Here is an 18,473-nt window from a genome sequence, read left to right on the forward strand (position 1 = left end):
AACCCCTCCAGAATACTATTCGCCACTTATACAAAAATGCTAAGTAACAGCTATTGAGCCAGTTTACAAACACCGTCAGCAAGCCAAATCAAGGAAAGGGGGGGGGGGGGGGGGGGGTGTCAGGCTGTTTTCCCCAAATCTGACATGACTTCCTGCTTGTTTCAGTTGCATCGGGTCCCATTTTCATGTACTTTCAAAGTGAATATGAAGATACGCACGCGATACTTTTTCGCCTCCAGAAATTGAATACGGCCATATAGTGTCCTTGATACTATATTTAGCCTTTAGGTTATGGAGACTCAAGTGCATGATTTTGTTTGCGTTTTACATTAAACTGTAGTTGATCACCCTCAAGTACTCCATATACAGATATCAGCCTTATGTTTACCAATGTCCTCCAGGTAAGTTATTTTCCTGCACACCGGATACCATAATTCTATGTACATACAAATGAAACTACACAAGCCCTGCATAGGGGTGCCTAACCATCCCTCCCCCTAACCTAACCCTCCCAGGTGATGGGGGGGGGGGGTGCCTAACACTAAGCCCCCCCCTGCCTGCGCTAAACCTAACCCTCCCAGCTGTCCGCTCGCAGCACTCTGCATCCCTTCGATCGGGATGCTGGGCGCCTGTCTCCTGGCATCAGGAAAGTGACAGGCATCTAGATATATACGCCTGTCATTTTATCCCGGTGTGGGTTAAGCAGTCGGGAAGCCGGCTGTAGGGATCAAGTCAGCTGGTTTCCCGACTGCATCCCGCCATGTTATGGAGCAAAGTATAAACAAAAACAAACCCAAAAATGTATATACACACCATTTTAAAATAAAAACCACCTGCCTAATATTTTAACAATGTTTGTGTGGTACATTTAAAATTTAACATCCACATGCATGGCAGGACCCAAGGTTTCCAAACAGAACATTGGGTGCCTATGACCCTGTCACCAATTGTCATTCCTTTGACCACTCATTTCCCAACACTACATACCAGGAACACACCATAAGACCTGTGTTGTAGATGCTGACCCAGCCATCACAGTTGGGCCATTGATGTCAGATCCTTGTGCTGGCCCATTTTTCCTGCTCTCAACTTAAAGAGTTTTCACTTGCTGTCCAATATATCCCACACCGTGACAGGTGCTATCGTAGTAAGATATTATTCTCCTCACTTATCAGTGGACTTAATGTTGTGGTTGATCAGTGGATGTCACTGGAGCGTGATCACATTATAGGGTGCATAGTCAACCTACAGGGCCAATTTAATTGCTGCACACAGCAGCACCACCTCCCTCCACTGCATGCAGTTCTGCTTCTCATCAGGTTTAGTTTAGCTGTGACATGCTGGCAATCACAAGACTACAGAAATACAAGTAGTTACCCACTGTGCTGGAACCCAAGACACTTACAAATTATTAACACAATCTCACTTGATCAGGTATAGCCACAATCTACTCTGCATGACATTCACAACATGGGTGTGAGGTTCACTCGTGTGATGTCATAACAGGTACATTAGCCATATTATATGTTTAGACCTGGCCATAACATTTTAAGCTCTCATTATAGACAAACATTTAGCTGTGGCACTAACAAGCAAATGATCACCTAACCCCCATGTGATGCCCTTCCCAAGTACTCTAGTGTGTACAGCAGTCATACATACTGTAATATAGGTTTAAACCTTTAGAATTTTCTTGACCCCATTGGGAGATTTATGAAGGCATTCATTGATGGGCCAAGTGTTCAAGCAAAGTGACCGAATACCCATTAAACACTCACTATATTGAGAGCACCGGCATGTAGACTGGACATTAGCCAAGAACCATGTCTGACAAATGACAGGAACAAGTCAGTTTGGAAATGGCACTTTATTTATATTACAGTGGGTATGGTGGGGCTCTGACTCCTGCGATGCCACAGGACACCTAGTACTGCGACAGTCACCACCAAGATGCCTCCTCCAACAGCCGCTCCCCTCAACCACGGCATAGTAGATGAGTGAAGGTCAGAGGCACCTGAGAATGGGAAAATAAAGTCAAGACCCCCAACAAAACTAAGCAGTCATGTAGCCTAGTGTAGCTTCTGCCACCACAGCAGGTTTATCACACATTAGAACCCTGATAACACTAGTTTGTTAACTAATGACATACCTTCATGCTAGATATGTTTCTCTTTCCTGAGGGACAGGTCAGAGCTAACAATACAAAGTGGATGTTCAGTGGTACACACCCACTCTTCAAAGTGGCTGAGATGCAAGTGGACAAGTTGCCCATAACACAATGTTTATATGAAAAAAAAAAAAAAGGCTGATTTTATACATGCTAGCTTGAGGCAGATTGGTTGCCATTTGCAACTTCTACAGGCTTTAGAATGCTTATTAAATACTGATTCTGCAAGCCACAGGAGACCAAGGTTCTACCAACATACTACACTGCCTCATCAGTTGTGGAGGGTACCAGGCAGGTCCATGACAGCCCACTGAGAATTATGAAAAGTTAGAGCTTAGCATAAAGTAGCTCAGTATTGCTGTCAATAAGCCACCTAAAAGTAAAGTTACCTTGAGCAGAAATGGCAAGCCTCCCATCTGATGGAATCTCACCATCAATGAAGTCAACTGGGCCTTTGCTTACTGTGATCTCCTGCGCCGGTTCCTCAGCCGCTCGTTCTGCAAATATAGGATACCAAATATTAGATGTTCTCCCATTAAGCAGAGCGCGCTTGTACACACAGAGCCCTTACTTGTCCTCCGGCCACATGACCTGGTGCAGGAATCAGCAGCAGATGGGACACACAAAGAAACGCTGCAGTGGAAGTAGACCTGGGGAACAGATGGTCATTAAAGACAAGTAGCAGTTTGATGAAGACATGGTTGGTATAATTATACAGCATGTACCTCAGATGTAATATGCAGCATATGTGACACCATCAGAAGTCAAGGGGATGTTGAGGCAACAAATCAAATGGTAATTGTGAAAATATGCAAGAAACAGCAACCTGATCATTGTACCCAAGACATGCTTAGCTGAACTTCTAGATACAGAATTTGTGTATATCCCTGTCATAGCTCATTGACCACTAAACATGAACTATGTACTGTATATTGTACCATGTCATTAAATGTATAGACCCATAACATATCCTGCAAGGATTTCTACATACATAATGTTCTAGTTGGTTTACCAGTCCATCAAGAGCAAGCTGGGAACTCTGATCCACAAAGGTGAAGGTGCTGACAATGAAGCGCTGGTAGTGGGTGGGGAACGGCATGCTCTGTGTGGGCGTGCCAACTGGGACCAGCTGAGTCAAGTAGTTGTCCCCAGCATAAGGGCACCTGGAATGACAAGGATTAGTCATGTGTAAAGTAGTAGTACACCCTGTTGTCCAGAGGAAGGGGGTGAGATGGAATGCCAGCCTTACCAATCCACAAGGATGGGCCATTGGACTTGTTGGGTGGGGTCTGGAGAGGGAGTGGCCCAGCAGTCATTTAAGATCAGGACCAGGTTTGGGTCTGTTCTTTGTAGTATTCTGACCTCCAAGACGACTGGGTCTCTGAGCACTTTGACCACAGGGTAATCTCCATCCAAGTAGTATGAAGCATACTGCATGTCTGCCAGAGGAGAAACCCAATTACCATTTATGCTTCAACCAGTCACCTATCCTGCAAATATTCTTCCCCTTACATAAAGGCACGCTGCAGTCATTGATTCAACATCAGTTTCTGCAGAGATACTCAGGTCAGCATTGCTACCACACTTGCCACTAAAACCTGCCCTACCCAATCACCCACTGGAATCTCATTCATCATTGGAATCTCTACTTTCTAAAGGAATAGTTATCTGGCAGGCAGTCAATCACTGCCCAGTTCTAGAACACTATTAACATGCATCAGAGCTAAGGGTTTTGTCTTTATTCTGTAGGTCTTTATCAATGCACTACCAGCCCATACTTAACTCCTGCACTGGCAACAATCCCTTGCCTCCAATACCCACAGCATTAGCCTCACAGATCTGCAGTGTAGATTAGAGGTACCCATTCTTATTAGGGATAGCTTTAGGTCTAGTAAACCAGTATGTTTTAGACAAGCCCACCTCCCTTAAATGGGTTTAGCTGTAAAATCCAGTTTCTGTAGTGTACTGCTGCATAGGAGCTAAATGCACCAGCCATTACCTTGTGCTATCCTCATCTCCAGGAGCAGAGGGCCTGAGGTGGACACAGGAAGGGGTGGAGGCAGGGTGAGCACCTCAACTTGCAGTGGGAGAACACCAGTCCGAGAGTAGATACAGCGAACAGTCAGCCTAGGGTAATAATACAATACAGTATTAGTTTTGCTCAGTGTTCAGCTCCCCCAGACACATACACCAGTGTATGGCTTACCTAAATGTGCTGTCTCTTGTGATTGATGACCCTTGCCATGTCCTTATGTCTTTGGTGGCGTAAACAGTATTCTCATACACTATAGTGTTATCAGATGCCTGGTAAAGAAGATCAGATATGGACAATTGAGGAATACAATGTATAACTCATGCTAGATGGTATATGGTCACTGTGGCAACAACGTGCCCTAAGGGGTATCTCTGTAGTCTGTCCCTTAGCAGGCCCGTGAGGGATTGTCATTCTGGTTAATATTAATGTCAAAACCTATGTTTGGGATTGTAGCTAGGATTATAGTTTTGCAGTAAGTTCATATCATTTGTCTGGTTTAGTAATTTGATACAAATAAAATGCTGTATCATGTTTTTCTAGACATAAGGGCCCACATCTTCCTGCAGTACCAAAGATCCACGAGAGCTCCAGTGGCCATATATTGTGCATTGTCTAATGCAGAAGCATTGTATCCATAGGCATCAGACCTTGTGGGGGGTGAGGAGAGAAGTGTATCAACCCATCCCACAAAAAGCCATTTGGGAGGCACCAGTCGGATGAGCTGCGACCGACTGTCAGGGGCTGTGTATTATGGGAATAGGTTGCACGGCCCATACACTGCACTTAGATGGTGTCATGTGCGGTCTTTAAGTTAATACCACACATTACATACCTCCTTCATACAGTGCAGGGGCTGTGCAACCCATTTATATAGTTCACAGCACCTGCACCACTTCTACCTCCCCAGAGGTCCAGTCCCCTTCCTTCCATCCCATGGTACCACCTTCATGACAGAAGACCCAGGACCATTTAAAGGATTAGCAATATTATTGGCTTAAACAGAAGGGAGTGGTATATAAGGCACCACAACAGAAACTCTGTTACACTGCCCTTTTGCGGAAACCGTCACATGACAAAAATGAGTCAAGTGAATACCGATACTTTGAATCCAGTCCACGTAACTACCTTATTGATTGCTACACCTCCTGCTTTGAAGTCGAGCCACTGCAGCAGACAATGAGACCTTTCCAGCTTTTAACCAAGAGTTTTCTTCAGCGTGCAGTGAGACTGCACTGAAGATTACTGGTCTGGTTGGAAAGTCACACGCATATAAGGCAACATACCACAAGTGGGATCCACGCCATTTCCAGACCAGCACCTCTTTTAAACCAAGAGTGAGCTGGGTAATTATACCGGGATCTATTGTCTGCATAATCATCATCTTTTCTATTTGCTGCATCAGCATAGACTGTGGCTCGTACTAATTACTACCACTGGAGTGGAACATTTATTTATTTATTTATCATCTTCATTCTCAGGAGGAGCCATTATGACTTAATTTAGGCCAGCATTGGTATACCAATTCTGAGGTTTCTAATTCACTTTCTGGATACAATATCACTCTGAGCTGACATTCAAATGAAGTGATACTATATGTCACAAATGTAATGTATTTTGAGAGACAATTTAGCCTCATAATTGCTTTTATATGCAACTTAATTGTGATATTGAATATACTTTATTTTGTAGTCCACATCTAGCGCTCCCTGGAGGTGAACCATATGTTGATTCACCTTTATCCATTTCTAAGTTGACACACCCCCCCCCCTCCAACCTAAAAATTTTCTGATGCCTCCAGATTATAGCCACAATATTACACATAACAAAGTGCTCTTACTGGGAAAAGGCTCAGACAAGATTCTAAGGGGCTGATGTACCAAGCTCTGGAAAGTAATAATCTACCAGCTCCTAACAGTCATGTTATTACAAGCTGTGTTTGAAAAATTACAGTTAGGAGCCAAGTGGCTGGTAGTTTATCACTTTCCAGAGCTTAGTACATCTCCCCTACAATTTAGAAGCTATCTGAAACATGTGTTACAGCTCACTTCCAGTTACACAGCAGACTTGCCTGACTGGCTCCACCGCAAGAGAGGGGGAACTGGAACAGTATGAAAGCTGAAGTCTTCAAAACACTCAGCATGGGGCACGAGGTGGCATCCACATTGAGGACACCGGCTGAATCCAAGAGCAGGGATGGTGTAGTCACATCCTTAGAGATAGCGATCAGGACCTGGCTGCTGTCTGTACACTGGGCAGTCACTGGAGAGGAACCACCACAACAGAAGCAGTTTAATTAAAGTCTTCATCTCATACTATGTAAACTACAAGTATCTACAGAATTTTTTTTAGGTCAGTTTGTACATATGGGTTGGCCTTTAGTGAGAGTATTCTAGATGTTGTGCTTTTTATAAAAGTCATCACAGATGAAGACATTACACAACCTTGACACAGGACACTCAGCCCAGGTGACCAGAAAGTGTAGGAGTAATTGCTCAGACCGGCAGCCTGACCCAGCTCATTGCTGGGTTGACGACATCAGCACAATCAGGTGCTATGCTGTGAATAGGACCTGGGTCACCCATTCACACTGCAAAATTGAACAAGTTTTCAACCCTGCTCATTACCAGACAGAGGCGTCACTTACCTCCATGGCACCTGGTGCAGCATGAATAGCTGTATTGCATGCTGCAGGTGCCTGAAAGGGGGCGTGACTTCTTGGAAAGGGCCGTGGCCTTGTCTCAGAGCCACGCCCCCTTGTGTGCCGATCTTGGGGACATTACCGCCTCCCATTCTCTGCACAGTGGGCTTCCCCAGCGCTCCTGAAGCCCACATCTCTCCATGTCACAGTAACACCTTCCCACAGGGTGACACCAAAATAGCAGAGCAGATCTGCTATTTTGGAGTCACCCTCTCAGATGGTGTCACCCAGTGACACCCACACCCCCCCTAGTGATGCCAGTGTTACCAGGGTTGAAATGCCAGATCGCTCAACCTGGCCCCTTTACACTGCACATTAATAGGTTGCTGCGCGTTCATATGCAACAACCAGGGTTATTGCTGGCAATGTAAAAAGGGGTATAACATGACATTATTGGGTGGGAAGGGTTACATTTATGGTAAACGTATGATTATATGCAATACAAGTTTAGGGCTATTCCCACCCTTGCCCTCATGGGCACAACAGTCACCCATTTAATATAGTTTTTATTCCAAAGCTTTCATGAAACTGCTGGAGTTTCACATCTACCAACTGGTCTGCTCAGGTACAGCAGCAGCCACAATGAGGGGAATGGACTGGACAAGCAAGAACAAGGGCACGGAAGATTCCTGGGAGACAAGAGAATGGCAGAGCAGGCACAATGTGTGGTTCAGAGGCGCATGTGGTATAAGATACCAGGACAGCTCACCACTAATGGGGAACTAAGGGGGAGGTTAATAGTAACTAATTTGCCTCTACATTCATCTATCTAGTACACTCTACAAAACAAGTATAGCAGATTAGTTGCTATGGGCAACTTCACTTGCCCTCTTTAGAGAGAATCTATATATCGAAATATATTTATCACTGGTCCAGGTTGGGAATCTCCTGAACCCCTGGAACATCTTACCTTTGTTTCCATAGTAACAGGGAAGGGAGGGGTCACTGGGAGAGAAGCAGCAGTCTAGTCCTTCACAGCCAGCCCTGGTCACAGAGGAATTGGCACAAGGCAAGCGGTCACCACTCTGCACAGCAGCACAGTCACTGGGAGCGTCCATAGCTGAGGGAGAGAGACAGCCCTTAGTGTACAGTAGTGCTAACACCCACTGAGTCCAAACTAATTGCTGAGGGAGAGAGTCCTTAGTATGGTCCCTACTACAAATAGACAGCAAAGTAGTCTGAAGGCTCAGATTTTTTCCCACATTTTCTGGTCAAGTTTTTTTCCTTTTGCTTGTTAATAGGGAACAAGCCTTACAAAGCATTACTGACTAATGGGCTGCCCAGGGGAGACATAAGGGCTTATGTTGTATAGCACTAAGAATTTAACTCTGAAGCTGCAACTAACTGCCAAGTCATCTACAAATGCATCCAGCAATATATAAAGGAATACATAGGAATTCCCGCCGGACTGGTGTCTGGCGGTTCAAATCCCAACAGCGGCAGGCTGACACAGCTGAAAATCCTGATCGTCCGCAAGTATGAACTAACCTAACCCCCCCCCCCCTTAGGAGCACCTAACCCTAACCTTCCCCCCCCATTGCCCAACCCAAAGTCCACCCCCCCAGAGCCCTAACCCTCCCCCCCTCAGCATCACTGATCCCAACATTTAGCTCCCCCCCCCTCCCCTGATTACTGAAGAGACAAGTAGGTAACAGATTAGCAATTCTGAGGATTACAGTCATTTTTCTTGAGCTTCAGTTTGCAGCGAGCTCCCCCAGTTACTCACAGGACGTCACATGTAGAAAACAGAGCGTTACCTGGCAGGAACGGGCACCGGATGTCTCTCTTACTATATTCCACTTCACCGTCGGCAATTTGCTCCACAATCAGAGTCATCACGTGGTCTCCATTCTGTGACATGAGAGCAATATTAGGCATGAGCAATACAATGCTAAGTTACAGAATCCTGTACATCTTTATGTGTATGGTCATAGTAATAGGGATTTGTATTTAGCCTGACAGAGAGGGGGAACAGGTTTGTTAGTCAAAGAACAGGGGATAATGATGAATGTACACAGATAGGCACATATACTAGTTACATATTCCCAACTGCATACATTACAGTATTGTGTTCAAATGCATCAGATCTCAGTGGGGCTGGAACTTATTGGAGCCTCAATACAAAGCCCCTCCCAGACCACCTGTAAGCTACAGCACAACATTACATTAATTCAAAGTTATGGTTTATAGTGTTAGTAGTTCACCTTACCTCCTTCCTTACATAGCATCCATCATAGGCAGCACCAATGATCACCAAGCCATCTGGCTCTTGTCCTAACCAGAGCCCACAAGTAGAGTCATGACGGAGCCTGTGACGTTTTCCTGCATGATCTGGGAGAACAAAAGTAGTTACATGTACATTGCTAACATGTTCTGCAGCAGCTAGACAGATACAACTACAGGGCCAGATTCAGAGTTAGGAGCACATAAGTGAAAAATATCCTGGAAGGGGCCTTATGATTCAAGGGATTCACACATGTCACATGCAAGAAAGAAACTAGCCACTTTGCATGTAGACAATAAAAAACTAGGTAACTGTTTTACAGACATTTAAATATGCAAGGACACACCCCTCCCAACAATACATCCTTAGACATCTGCCCCACCCACAGTGCAAAAGAGAGATTAATCAGTCCTTCTAATGCCCATAGCAACCAGACAACAATCTACCATTTTACAGACCTCATCAATTAATAAAAAATTTAGACTAAACGCAGAGCTCCCATTATAGAGGCCATGTCCCTCCCAGCTAGGAAATAGAGATCAGAGATACTCACCCAATACTGTGAAGGCAGAAGCAAAATCTGGGGGCACAGAGGGAAGAGACAGACGCATCTTACTGGGGCCACAATGCAGATCAGAGACATCTTCTAACAGCCCCTCAGTACCAGACACTGAGCTACAGATCCACAGCAACACTACACATCCCAACCAGCCCCTGGTGATCCCCATCCTGCCTGCAGCTCCCAATACTGCAGGTGATCACAGGCCGGTCATTTATACCATGATGAGGGGGAGGCGGCTGCTGTGTGACCAGACAGGTGCTAAAGTGACCCCAGGTGTGTGTTATAAGGGCACTCAGGTGGGGAATAAGCACATTACCCCACTGTTCACCATAACTTACCATCAGTGGCGGCTCCTACCTTTTGCAGTCAGGGGGGCTGCCTAAGCTCCAATTCCCATTGGCGCTGGTGGATGAAATGGAGCCTGGAGAACTAGGGGTGTTACTGAAGGTGGTGGAGTTACCATGGAGCTGCAGACACTTTGAATCAGTTTTTTTTTATTTTAACAAAGAATAAAAGACATGAATTGTAGATGAATCTGATACATTTTTTCAAACCCTTGTTTGGTGCACTGCATACTGCATACCCATCAGCTGAACCCGTCACTGAACATCTGCACATGCGCACCTGCAGTAAACAGCTTCTAGGGTGCACAGACTGCAGCCCTTAGAGTAGGGGTGGGCATAAGCGTCCCTCCAGCTGTTGTCGAACTACAAATCCCAGCATGCATGGCAACAGTTGTAGCATAGCCAAATAGCAAAACTATGTCAGGGCATCCTGAGCTGTGTAGTTTTACAACATCAAGGGGGAGCCTAGGTTATGGCCAGCGCTTAGCACAGCGTTTTTCAACACTAGTGTGCCGTGAGCGGTTGTCAAGTGTGTCGTGTTGGTCAGCAAAGTCAGAGTTTACTTTACTTGTACTGCTGGCCGGGGCAGTGTTGGGTTCTTCTGGGAGGCTCAAGCGCACCCGGGCAGTGATCTATGGAGATTCGGCGGCATGACATAAGTCACACAGGCTGCGTTGCGTGCCCGCCTGCACACTGCTCCCAGCTCTGCCCTGTGTGCTCAGTCACTGAGTGTGAGTGAGCAACCCCAGCCAATGAGGGACAGGACAAGGATGACAGTGAGCCTTCTTAGCTGGTTATTTAAAAAAAATTATGTGGGGGCCAATGTGATTATTTTATTTTACTTGTGGGGAGCAATGTGTTTTTTTTTCTCTGTTGGGGGGCCAACCAACGTGATTGTTTTTTTTTGTGAGGGGGCCAATGTCTGTTTGTTTTTTTTCTGTGGGGACCATTTTGTTTTATATTTTTTTTTTCTGTGGGGACCATTTTGTTTTAGATTTTTTGTCTGTGGGGCCTACTGTGTTTGTTTTTGTTCTGCGGGGGCCATTGTATTCTATTTTTTTCCTGTGGAGGCGAATGTGTGTGTTTTTTTTCCCGAGGGGGACTGATGGTGTGCCTTAGCAATTTTAAAATCTTGTTCGGTGTGCCGCAAGTTGAAAAAGGTTGAAAATTACTGGCTTAGCACAGAATGGCTGGGAAGCAGTTGGGAAGTCGGCAGTCGCAATGCCGACCGCTGGCTTCCCGACTGCTTAATTCCAGAAAGTTATAAATGACAGGCATTGAAATCTCAACGCCTATCATTAGACCTACGCCGGGAGCCCGACACCCGGCTTACTGATTGAAGGTAAGCCAGTCGCGGACAGCCCTGTGGGGGGGGGGGGGGGTTAGGTTTTTAGGGCTCCCGGGTGGACTTAGGGTTAGGCATCCCCCGGGAGGTTAGGGTTAGGCTAGGGGAAGGGAGGGTTAGGGTTAGGCACCCAGGGGGATGTTAGGGTTACGCACCCCCCGGTAGACTTAGGGTTAGGCTGCTGGAAAGGGGGGTTAGGTTTAGGCACTTAGAGGGGGGTTAGGGTTAGGCACTTGGGGGGAGGTTAGTCTTAGGCACCCCTAAAGGAGGGTTAGGGGGTAGAATTAGGTTAGTTTATACCTTAAGGACGATCGGAATTTCCTCCTCTATAGGGCTGCATTTGTCAGGATTAGAACCGCCGGCCATACTGATTGTGAATGGCTTCCTTCTGGAAGCTTTGCTGCCAATAGAACTCTGGACGGGGAGGAGTTTTCCTCCCAAGCCTGCCAGCCCTATCACTGTGTAAGATTAGCAGTAACAGGACAGGTCTGCACAGGGAGACTGTCTCCTGCTCCCTGCAATACACAGAAGATAGGACAAATACACAGGGCAGTGCAGGGTCAGAACGGGGGAGGAGGGGGGCGATTACCGCAACTGGCAATGGAGCTGAAATGCTTGACTCAATGGTGTATTTTTACTGGGGGGGGGCACCTAGGTAATATATGCCACTGAATGGAACCACCAATGGTAGACCTGCCATTGACCATCCCTGGAATGTATATTAAAGGCAGGGAGCAATTACATACCAGACAGGGAGTAACAATTTCAGAGCAGCTGCTGGCAATTCACACCCTGTGCTAATGTAATATAACTATCACTTCTTACATGGGCATACATTTAATTCAAGTAGAATTGAGAACATTAACCATATTTTGTGTACTTAGGGCCTGATTCAGAGCCGGACGCTATTTGCGGTCGTTCGTCCAGAAAATAGGGGTGGCTATTCAAATGAACCGTTCGCTCTTTGCGGTCTGTTCACGCCTCTATGTCTGAACGAGCAAACAAAACTTGCGGTCATTTTTTTTAAAAATACGCCCCCTGGCCGCTCGCATCCTACGTCATGTCCGCTATTTATTAGATTAATCGAGTACATCGACCAGCGTAAGAACTGCTCGCTATTCTTGTGGTTGGTTTTTGCTACCACAATCTTGCGAGCAGTTCTGGCTATAAAATAACCCAGTGACGTGGTCAATGACGCTGCTGTATTAATTATGCACATCCTTAAAACGCCCGTTTTGACCTTTAAGCACGCCTGCGTTCAGATCTCCATTCCCTGTTTTCAAGCACCTTCCCCTGTTACCACCCACATACGCCTCATTCTGTCAATCAAAATAGCAGGCATTCGCTATTTAGCGAACAAACGATTTTCGGCCGCACTGACTGGTTTGCGCATGCGTATTACGATCCGTACGCATGCGCAGTTGTGCAAACATCGCTCAGAACGAACGAGCGGCCGCTTACGAGCAGCTCTGAATCAGGCCCTTAGTCGGCACCCCCCCCCATAAAAACATTTGTACCCAGACTTGTAGAACAACCAAGTTTGAAAGTTTGAAGTTTGTGTATTTAATAAGAGTCTCTGGACCTGTAACACTAATCTCTGATAAACTTTTTTTTACAAATTATTTGATACATATATTGCACAATGTAACTAAAGTAACTGTGCTATTGACTGTGTTTTTCTACATATATATTTTTGCACATCTGCAGCTGCCAGCCAGTATCTGGGCTTCCATGGTAGTGCTTATGTGTCACCCAGACTGACCTGGGGAGCAGTAAGGCTCCAGTATCCTGACCACCAGCATCCTGACTGTAAGCATCGAGGATTAGGGGTTAGGGTTAGGCACTAGGGGGGGGATTAAGGTTCAGTACTAAGGGGGGAGGGTTAGGTTTAGGGTGCGGGGAGGGGGAGGTTAGGTTTAGCCACTTAGGGGGAAGATTAAGTTTAGGCATCGGGGACGAAGGGTTAGGGTTAGCTTTAGGCTACTTACCTCATGGTGTCGGGACTCTGACCAGCGGCATGCCGAACATCGGGATACCATACCCAACACATGTGAAATATGGGAACTCATATGGCAATAAGTATTTATTTGAATGCCATGGTGCCTCATGGGATACTGCGCAATATGACCCAGAATAATGGTCCCAAGTCTGCAGCTGCGGCTCCCTCCCCTTCCCCTCCCTGGGTCTGATACAGCTGGAGTATGACTAGTGACGTTTTTCATCTGTAGGAATTGTAAATGCTAAAAATCTCAGTATACAATAGATAAACACATTACTGTCAATGGCCGCATAGGAGATAATAAGTGACTTGGAGCACCTGAAATGCGAAAGGAAGCAGATAAGGATTTCTTTATATATATATTTTTTAATGACAACACTTAAATATATATACGCATTACACTAATGCTCCCTGAGGAATGAGTTTGGGAAACACTGCAATTGCTGTCCTTTTGGCTTCTCCTTCCGGGAGAGGGTAGCCAGGTCAGCACTGCGAGGGGTGTGGTGGAGGTGGGGGGCGGGTCTGGGGGTGTGATGATGCATAGCATCATTGTAGCTCCACCCCCGCTATACAGTGCCACGATTACAGCATACTTGCCGACATTCACATTTTCCTCTCTGGATGTTGCTCGGAGAAGAGATGCAAATGATCTACACTATTAAGCCCTGCCCCCTCATGGTAAAATGCTGCGAATCCCGCATATTTCACTAGAGGGCGTGACCAAATGAAGCAATTCTCATAGAATTGCATTATTAGGCCACGCTTCCTACTCACAGACCAGCTGAGCCAGGAAGTGAGTAGAATGCGGGAGAAGTGCCTACTTTCCCGCGGGTGCAGGGTGTTACCATAAAAATCGGGCACCTCCCGCAGGTCCCGGGAGGGTAGGCAAGTATAGATTACAGCATACTTGCTGACTTTGCAGAACTACACCCTGGGAGCAAGCCCGGAGAGGAGATCCTGCAAAAATCTTTGGGGGAGATTCATAGGAAGTGGGCAGGATGCCGACGATCTACCTACACTTTCGGCGGTGCCAGGGGCTACCTCTCTCCACTTCCGGGAGTGTAAGAAAGTATGAATTGCAGAAATTGCGAAGTGGGGGCAGAGCCACGATGATGTCATTTAACGCAAACTGCGTTATCACCCACTTCACTTGGTAAGTGGGCAGCTGCAGGCCAGGTGACTCCTGCCTCTGGGAGACTTGCTCACTTTTTCGGGGGTGGGTGGAAGCGCCACTTGATTTTGGGGACCCTCCTGGCCATTCCTGGAGGGTAGACCAGTATGTACCAGGGTTATAGCGCCTCTCCAGGCAACTATTTGTGATTTTTCAGTGCCCATTTCAGCCTAAATTTGTGATTTCACACCCACACCAGACTTTCACTGTACTTTGGCCATGTCTGCACACCCACTCCCTGTGACTGCACGCTTATTCCAGCCCCAGCCCAGGCTTCCTAGTCCTACATAGTCGCATATCTGATGCCTAAAAACATGCTTGCGCTCTAAAGAGATGTGCAGCCCATACTTGCCTACTTTTGAAAAAGCATTTAAGGGAGACTGTGAAAGCAGCACCTATGAGCACGGCGGTAAAGTGGGCGTGTACTGCTCCATCTGAGAGGCGTGTCATAAAATTTACTTACATCTAAATGTAAATGAGCCAAAAAGCAGTTAGTAAGATCTATTTATTGATGAAAACACACTGAGACATTACAGACAATGCATGTAGCCATAGGGATTATTGTGCCTTATAACTAATGCAGGGAAATGATACTAATGATCCCATTTGAATGTATATACAGTATCTCTGTTTTTTCTTAATAGAGCAGCTTCATAATGGGGGTAAGGTGCAATCAGAGAGATTGCTAGTCTCTTCAGGGAGACAGGGAGATTGCTGCTATTTATGGGAGTCTCCCTGACAATCAGAGAGAGTTGGCAAGTATGGTGCAACTTGCTGCAAAATATTACTACTTTTACACCTAAATTCCGGGTCTGACCTGGAGTTGGAACAGGGTTCCAATCAGGATCAGACCCGGAATTTAGCCGGCGCCGACCCAGGACATTCCCGAGTCGGCGCCGTTCACATCGGAGTCGGGTCTGCATAGACCCGGCTTTTCCGCTGTTGAAGTGGACGCTTGGAGATGACGTCATCTCCAAGCTCCACTGAAGCCGGACCAATCGGCCGGCATGCGGTGTGCTCCAGGTCACCCTGATCCGGATTACGGGTTACTCCCGTTTTAAACCCTGCAAGTTACCTGGGTTGGATTGCCGGGTCACTCGTCCCGACGATCCAACCCTCTCTCCTTTTACACCAAGGAGCTACCCGGGTTAACCCTGCAATAACCCGGGTTTTAGCTCTGGTGTAAAAGGGGTATAAGAAGCAAATAACGTTTACCTCTCACCCTGACACCAAAAAAACATGGCCTATATCTAATAGCTATAAATTAATCTGTGTACAGCCTTGCTGTGTAATAACTGAGTGCACTATAGAAAAATGTATAACTAGAATAATTCTGCTTTGAGGCTCCCATGTGTGCAAAACATAAAATGTAAAACTTTTTTTTTGTTGCATCTACATTATACATAGTAATATACAAAAATTAGTTTATAGGGGCCTATTCATCAACACTAAAATAACAGTTTTAAGGACATTTTCCTTAATTACCGTTATTTTAGTATTAATTAACACACTTAACACAGGAGATATCACCAGGGCGCTGAGAGGGGGGGGAGCAGTTACAAATTACCCGGGCCCAGGCTTCCTGAGGGGCCCGGTCTGTCGCCCCCCCCTCCTCCCTCACAGCAACCCAGCACACAGCATGTGCTGAGCTGCAGTGGGAGACTGCTCGTGGCTGCTGGGCAGCAGCCACAGCAGTCTCCTATGCCTGTGCGGGGGAGCGATCACACTGATCGTGCCCCCCTGGCTGAGGGGGCTCAGAGCGCCCCCCTCGCCAGCGCGCAGCTGAAAATCTGTTTTTTGTGTTTTTTCCTGAAGGGGTGTGGCCACGCCTCCCTCAATTAGGCCACGCCCCCTGTTACTCGGGCCCGCCGCGGCTCTTGGCGGGCCTGGATATCACTGATATCAGTGCTGTGCATGCGCCTCTTTTGTTAACGTATCGGCGCATGCGCAGCACTGATTACAGCTGCGGTAAGTGAGAGCAGGCAGGGAAAAGTATCTATTTTCTGAAAGCTGTCATCGCAAAAATGACAGCTTTTCAGCATAGATACTTATGGAGAGGATACTTATGCGAGTTCTAAACCTAATTACCTCCATCGATTTTTTAGTAATGATGAATAGGCCCCATAGTCCCTTTATTTGTTAGAAAGTAAATGGATGGTAAGTAATACCCCTTTTACACCAGAGCTAAAACCAGGGTTATTACAGGGTTAACCCGGTTAGCTCCTTGGTGTAAAAGGTAACTTGCAGAGTTTAACACGGTAATGACCCGTGAAACCCTGCACTGTAAACAGCGCAATCCGGGTCACGATGACCTGGAGCGCGCCGCATGCTGGCCGATTGGCCGGCTTCAGTGGCGCTTGGAGATGATGTCATCTCCTAGCATCCACTTCCACGCCGGAAGACCTGGATCACTGCAGACACTCCGGTGTGAAGGGCGCTGATCCGGGAATTTCCTGGGTCGGCACCAGCTAAATTCCGGGTCCGCTCCAGTTTGGAACCCTGTTCAGGGACAAATGCAAGATTTTTAAGTGGGGGGTTTCTTATATATATATATATATATATATATATATATATATATATATATATATTTACACACACACACACATATATGTCACACATACATACATTCACACATCACACGCACACACAAGTACCATACTGCAGGTTGGAGATGGAGATGGGACCGGGCAGCATGTCAATAAGCCCCACCCTCTCGTGACATTAGATTTGCAGGTCAATTGGGAGGGGGCGGAGCCAAATGATGCAATTCTGATTTTATTGCATCATATTGACTCCGCCTCCTACCCATTGACCAGCACATTTTTGTAACAAGGGGGCGGGGCTTAATAACATGGTGGCGCTTGGTCTTCCCTCTTTCAGTAGGGTTTCTGGGTACTCAGGCCCTCATTCAGAGGCGGTCGGAGGATGCAAGCGGTCGCTCATCCTGACCGGCCGCCTCTGTTTCGGTCGTTAGGCTGTGGGTTTACACCCACAGCTCTAATGACCGCTACGGTGATGGTCGCGATGGTCATAGACCATCGCGACCATCGGGGCTTACGACGAGACCCTAGGGTAGGGTCTCACTTGTCGTAAGCCCCGGAGAGCTTCTGGCTCTGTCAGAGCCAGAAGCTCTCCACTGACATCACTAACATCGACAGCTCGCCCCCTTTGGAAAGAGACCCGCTACGACCGCCGCTGTCGGTCGTAGCGGGTCTCACGCATGCGCACGAAGGAGCCGGCTCCCTCATGCGCATGCGCACTGGACAAACATCGAGGCGGCCGTGCGGTCGTAGACCGTATGGCCGCCTCTGAATGAAGCCCTCAATATCAATATAAAATGGATTGGAATGGATGAGTGTTTAATATATGTTTAATATATGAATAATTTGTATGTCTTTGCGGACACTTTTTTCTCTTGTGCTTATATACTCAGAAACCCCCCCTGTGTGCACTACTGTTGTTCCAACCTCCGCATCAGCCCCAGAATTTAGGTATAAAAGCAGTATAAAGGCGGGTATCCACTACCCGACAGTGAAAAGACTGAACGATAACGATATTGTTATCGTTCAGTCGTTCACTACACTGCAGGGTGCCCACACTGAACGATATGTTGTTCAGTGCAGGCACAATCAATCATCTGCAAACATGCTGAACCTGACCCTGACGATATCGTCAGGGTGACCAGCATGTTTGAACGATGATAGATGTCTAAAAGACCAAATTTTCAAACGATGTTCAAACGATTTTATCGTTATCGCTCACCTTTATCGTCTAGTGGATACCCCCCTTTAGGGTGATTACTATAGTGGGGTAATGTGCTTATTGCCCACCTGAGAACCCTTATGACACACACCTGGGGTCACATTAGCACCTGTCTGATCACACAGCAGCCGCCGCCCCCTCATCATGGTATAAATGACCGGCCTGT

At 46.7% G+C, this 18,473-nt stretch overlaps 1 protein-coding gene across 2 annotated transcripts; it reads right to left on the reverse strand.

The window, feature by feature from the left end:
- Window positions 1-1,852: 1,852 nt before the first annotated feature.
- LOC148517681 (zona pellucida sperm-binding protein 4-like) lies at window positions 1,853-9,884 on the reverse strand. Of its 2 annotated transcripts, none has more exons than XM_088478348.1 (12): window positions 9,678-9,884; window positions 9,110-9,231; window positions 8,658-8,751; window positions 7,811-7,960; window positions 6,271-6,461; window positions 4,374-4,471; window positions 4,167-4,294; window positions 3,417-3,606; window positions 3,159-3,330; window positions 2,739-2,817; window positions 2,557-2,664; window positions 1,853-2,014 (listed from the first exon to the last, which is right to left on the reverse strand). In XM_088478348.1, exons 1-12 carry the CDS (start codon window positions 9,850-9,852, stop codon window positions 1,872-1,874), a joined length of 1,650 nt encoding a protein of 549 aa, XP_088334474.1. In that variant the 5' UTR covers window positions 9,853-9,884; the 3' UTR covers window positions 1,853-1,871. The 2 variants fall into 2 exon arrangements, with proteins under 2 accessions (XP_088334474.1, XP_088334475.1); XM_088478349.1 differs by having other exon boundaries at window positions 3,180-3,330; window positions 9,678-9,883.
- Between the last annotated feature and the right edge of the window lie 8,589 nt (window positions 9,885-18,473).

This window comes from Taudactylus pleione, unplaced genomic scaffold (assembly GCF_031769625.1).
Source record: "Taudactylus pleione unplaced genomic scaffold, aTauple2 ptg000212l, whole genome shotgun sequence".
Taxonomy (NCBI): Eukaryota; Metazoa; Chordata; class Amphibia; order Anura; family Myobatrachidae; genus Taudactylus; species Taudactylus pleione.

Bases quoted from the DNA above. Each gene is read 5' to 3' on its own strand.
- LOC148517681 (XM_088478348.1), bottom strand. From the start codon at position 9,852: ATGGGGATCACCAGGGGCTGGTTGGGATGTGTAGTGTTGCTGTGGATC. The intron at 7,961-8,657 runs GTAACGCTCTGT...TCTCTCCCTCAG, and splicing joins CCGGTGCCCGTTCCTGCCAG to CTATGGACGCTCCCAGTGAC. The intron at 4,472-6,270 runs GCAAGTCTGCTG...CTTCTTTACCAG, and splicing joins CTTGCGGTGGAGCCAGTCAG to GCATCTGATAACACTATAGT.